At 55.7% G+C, this 4,937-nt stretch overlaps 1 protein-coding gene across 7 annotated transcripts in view; it reads left to right on the top strand.

Moving 5' to 3' along the window:
• The first annotated feature begins 763 nt into the window (after positions 1 to 763).
• Positions 764 to 4,937, top strand: part of Rab40c (RAB40C, member RAS oncogene family) — a 36,155-nt gene continuing 31,981 nt past the window's right edge. For 2 of the 7 annotated variants that reach the window (XM_048789469.1, XM_048789468.1), the window contains exon 1: positions 764 to 1,122. In XM_048789469.1, coding sequence (XP_048645426.1) covers positions 779 to 1,122 — 344 coding nt within the window. In that variant the 5' untranslated portion in view covers positions 764 to 778. The remainder of the gene's footprint in view (positions 1,123 to 4,937) is intronic. The other 5 variants (XM_015491020.2, XM_048789470.1, XM_048789473.1 and 2 more) reach the window with 3 other exon arrangements.

Below are 4,937 nucleotides of genomic sequence, written 5' to 3'. Positions count from 1 at the left end.
ATCCCGCGTTTCGGCGGAAGTACCGCCCCCGAGCCTCGGAGCGTCTATAGGTCGCCTCCGCCCCCCGCACGAGGCTGACGCGCTTGAAACAGCCGGCTGGGTCCCCACGCCGCCCTCTGCGAATCTCTGGGAGAGCAGCCGAAGCAGCTTACTAGGGGACTCGATAGTCTCGGATGCACTCACGTGGCCTCAACCGGGAACCGCCACCATCCAGCCGCCAGTCCACAGAGGGGAGGCGGCGCGTGGAAATGCCTGGAGTTCCAGGCACCTAATTGGCAAAAATTAGGGAAGGGACGGGGCTTTCAGGTGCGATCGACGTGCCGGCGGCCCAATGGTTTGTCAGGGGTGGTCAAGGGGGACCGGCGAGTGTGAGAGGTGTTGTCGGCTAGTGGGTGGGGCTGCAGGGGTTGCCTGGGACTCTGCGGGAAGCCGCAGAGGCGAGTGGTGCTGATGGACGTGAAGGGGAACCAATAGTTCAGGAAACGCGGGAGGCGAGTATCCAATGGCGACGGTGGCGAGGTGGGGCGTCCGCTGTCCCCGCAACGGCGTGTGGGAAACGGCGGGGGCGGTCGGTCGTGAGGGACTGGCAGCCCCTCCAACAGCCTCGGGAAAGGGGGCGGCGGGCGGCCAATGGCTACGGCGAGGGGTCAGGGAGGGGCGGCGAGGGGGAGGGCTACCGGAGGCTCCGCGGCTCTGTGTGGGCAGCGTGGGGGCGGGGCTTCCGTGACGGACGGAAGGCTGGACCAATGGTCCACGGAGGGTGGGCGGCGGGTGGCCAATGGCGCCGGCGCGGCCGGGGGCGGGGCGGCGGAGCTGCGCGGCGCTGTGCGGGAAGCGGCGGGAGGCGGGCGGCGGCAGCAAAGCTGAGGTGAGGCGGAACGGCCGAGCGGTCGGGGCCTTCGCGGCGGGCCCGGAGCCGCTCACCCGCCTCCGCCCGCAGGTCCGGTGGCGGCGCCCGTGGGCCGCGGCGGGGCGGGAGGATGGGAACTCAGGGCAGCCCGGTGAAGAGCTACGACTATCTGCTCAAGTTCCTGCTGGTGGGCGACAGCGACGTGGGCAAGGGCGAGATCCTGGAGAGCCTGCAGGACGGCGCGGCCGAGTCCCCGTACGCCTACAGCAACGGTAGGGCGGCGGTCGGGTGGGAGGAGGGCGCGCCGCGAGCCGGCCGAGGCCCGGACCAGGCCTCCCGGGGCCGGCGAGGCCTGGTCGGGCGCGGTAGCCTCCGCGCGGGAGGCGGTCCCGCCGCGCAGCCCGCGAGGGGTTAGCTTCGGCGACCTGCCGCTCGCGCGGAGGAAACACCTCGGCAGCAATGTTATTAAACATCTTCTTTAACTTCCGGGTGCATGGCTTGCGTACACAAGGTGGATTGCACCGCCACCGCTTGCCCGAGCCTGCCTCTGGGTTTAGGAGTGTACCGGGAAAGCGTGGTGGACGGTCGGCGCGGGGGCCTTCAGGGGTGTGTCTTAAAGAAGATCCCGGGGCTCCCGAATTCCAGCGGAGCTGGTGGCCAGTCAAGCATCCATCCTTTCACAGGCCCTTACAAGCTCGGGAAGTGCTGTCTCACCTAATTGTACTTCTTCTGTCCTTGTTGTTCTCTGCCTTCCTGCTTTGTTTCTTGGGCTCTTGTCAGTCCTGTCCGACTGCCCTGAGCCTTTGCAGTTTGCTGAATCGCTTGCCCTGGGGCAGTTGAGAGTGTGGGCATGGTGTCTCCCGTCCATTGGTTTCAGGATTTGTCAAGCTGGGCTGATGCAGAGGGCCCTGCCTCTTGAGCAGCAGTGCCAAATCCTGAAGGTCCTGACCAGAGAGGAAGAGCCATGGGTTTGTTTTTAGGTGGGGGGCTCACACTTAAGGCCCTTACGCCAGCTAGGCCCTTTGACTAGTATTTGACATTCCAGAGGTTATTTTCCTGCTCGGGCAGGTGGCCAGATTGTTTTTCTAGTAGTACTGTCGCCTCCTGGCACCAGACTCCCAGGAGGCTAATGCAGGAGTGCAGGCTGGGTTGGGCTTTTATGGTGGATTAGTGTTTTCCTGGGATATTAACTTGTGCTTCAGAGGATTGGCTCAGTCCCACTGGCTACTCCACCAACTCCACCTCATGCACACAGTGACTAGCTGGAGAGATAGGGCCCTTCTTTCTCTTCCATCCCCTTTATCAGGCTGCTGTGCCTTCCTACAGTACATTGACCGACGTTGACCGAAGTGGAACTTGTATTGCATAAAATGTGGAGATCTGCAAGACACGGTGAGCTTGTGTCACAGAGGTCCATCTGCCGGAAGTGGTGTGGAAAGCCTGCACTTAGACTAATGGCAGGGCCTGGGCACACTTGTGCCCCTGCAGGCGTCCTGCATTGTCAAGTTTGGTGATAGCAGTGTCCAGAGCTCTTTAGGTTAAGATATGCACAGAACCAGGAGTACTTGTGGTCAGAGCATCACCTTACTGACCCAGGATGAACTTGGTGGGACTGAGAACACTTTGGTTTCCTTAGGGAGACTCTTGGGGGTTTGGAATCTCCAAAGCCGCTGGTTCTCAGGATTCAGCACTGGGTAAGTTTGCTGCTGTCTTTGAAAGATTTGTGGTAGTTGGAAGCTTTGGATTTCTAGTTGCTTTGTGAATAGGTGAATATTAACTTTTCTCATTTGTGAGAAGTGCCTAGTGTGTTTCCAGTTTCTTGTTCTTGGCCTACACTTGTCTGGTTCCTCTGATCAGGTGGCAGGTGGGTCCCCACCTGGTAAAGGGCATGCTGCTTTAGGGTGACTCAGATCTCCTCCTTGATCACAGCTGGATCACTTACCTGCCTTGAAGGCAGGTCTAGCTTGTTCCTGAGACAGGTATGCAAGTAAGTTTGGGCTCCAGCTTCACAAACACTTGTGTCATCAGAATGGCCTCTTGGAGCAGTGGCAGTGTGATGCTTTGTCTAGGTGCCCACTCTTTTAGGGCCTTGGTTTTGGATCTCTGTGAAGCTTTGGTTTCTCCTAGTATGCAGCAGTGGCTTTAGGGGAATGGTCCTATTCTCTTTGGGACAGAACAGGATACTGAGTAGATATTCTCCCCGGGTAGCCACAGGGGAATTATGCTCTTGAGCAAAAGCCTCACTGCTTCTTGGGAGGGTGTGCTGTGAGCAGCTTCTACTCACTGGCCGTATTCAGCTTCTACTCGCTACCACACAAGCCTGTCCTTGTTCATCTTCAGTTAAACTAGTTACATCTTCCTATCTGGGTTCCTACAAAACTTCCCTGAGTGGGTCTCTGGGAAAGTCTGACGTAATTTATATGCCACAGCCTAGGAGATTTGTGTGGGTTAATGAGATGAGTCCACGGGTATAACTTGATTTCTCCCCCTCTTCCTTTGGGAGTCAGTATTGGTGAAAGCTTCTGAGTGATGCCCTGTCCATTGAGCCCAGGGATTTGGGAGGGAGTCAGGGGATTGTGGACACTGCAAGGCTGACATGGAGGTTTGCTACGAATGTTGGGACCTCCTAGTTGTAGAGGTGTATGCGGGACCAGATGATGCTGTGCTCCCAAAGTGAGGACACTGTGTGCCTGTGTTCTGTGCAAGTTGTGATCTCCCTGCTGGAGCCAGTGCCAGAATGCCATATCAATGCCCTAGAGGCCAGTCCAGATATTGCTTTGCTCCCAGTCTACGTCTTTCTTCTCTTATTTGGAGTTTTTTTTCTCTCTTAACTGCAGATTCAAGGGGAAGCCTGAAGTGCTTCTCTGAGCTCTGTTTCCCTAAATCAGAAAACGTCTTCAGGTCAAGTATCCCGTGTTCTCATCTGTTGCCTTGCTTCTGTGCTAGCACCAGGTTTTCATTTGGGAATGCTAACTCAGTGTGTTTTTAAGTGAATAGACAGCCTGTGCGCAGCTTCCCTGGACTGTTGCTTGGTGCTAGTCACACGGTCACCATAGCAACCCCTCATGGTTTGTTCTTTCTTCTGTACTTGGCCGGGGGCTCGGGTCTGGGTTTCCTGGATTGATTTGTCAGGGTCCTCTGTTATAAACCAAGTTTTCTAGTAGGGCTTTGGCCCCAGGAGGAACAGGAGCAATCACCATGGTAACAGCTAATGCCTCCAATATGTAATGTGTCCCCAGAACACTGCTGAGCGTTTCTCTCTATTCCTCATTTAATCTTTACCACCACCCTGTAAGAGAGGCACTGTTTTCCCCATTTTACAGATGAGGAACTGAGGCTCAGAGTCAGAGAGACTGCTGCTGTCAAGAGCAGTGTGGTCAGGGCCGGAGTTGTGGCTCAGTGATAGAGTTCTTGGCCTAGCATGTGTGAGGCGCTGACTTTGATCCTCAGCACCACATTAAAAAAAAAGAAAAGAAAAGAAAAAGAAACAAGGACTGGGGATGTGGCTCAAGTGGTAGTGCGCTCACCTGGCATGCGGGCGGCCCAGGTTCGATCCTCAGCACCACATAGAAACCGAGATGTTGTGTCCACCAAAAACTAAAAAAATAAATATTAAAAAATTCTCTCTCTTTAAAAAAAATAAACAAAATAAAGATATTTGTCTATGTATGTATGTATAACTAAAAAAATTAAAAAGAAAAAAAGAAAAAGAAACAAAGCAGGAAGGCAGAGAACAACAAGGACAGAAGAAGTACAATTAGGTGAGACAGCACTTCCCGAGCTTGTAAGGGCCTGTGAAAGGATGGATGCTTGACTGGCCACCAGCTCCGCTGGAATTCGGGAGCCCCGGGATCTTCTTTAAGACACACCCCTGAAGGCCCCCGCGCCGACCGTCCACCACGCTTTCCCGGTACACTCCTAAACCCAGAGGCAGGCTCGGGCAAGCGGTGGCGGTGCAATCCACCTTGTGTACGCAAGCCATGCACCCGGAAGTTAAAGAAGATGTTTAATAACATTGCTGCCGAGGTGTTTCCTCCGCGCGAGCGGCAGGTCGCCGAAGCTAACCCCTCGCGGGCTGCGCGGCGGG

The sequence above is a fragment of the Marmota marmota genome, unplaced genomic scaffold (genome assembly GCF_001458135.2).
Source record: "Marmota marmota marmota unplaced genomic scaffold, marMar, whole genome shotgun sequence".
Classification (NCBI taxonomy): Eukaryota; Metazoa; Chordata; class Mammalia; order Rodentia; family Sciuridae; genus Marmota; species Marmota marmota.
This window is presented reverse-complemented; position numbering and strand designations above follow the sequence as displayed.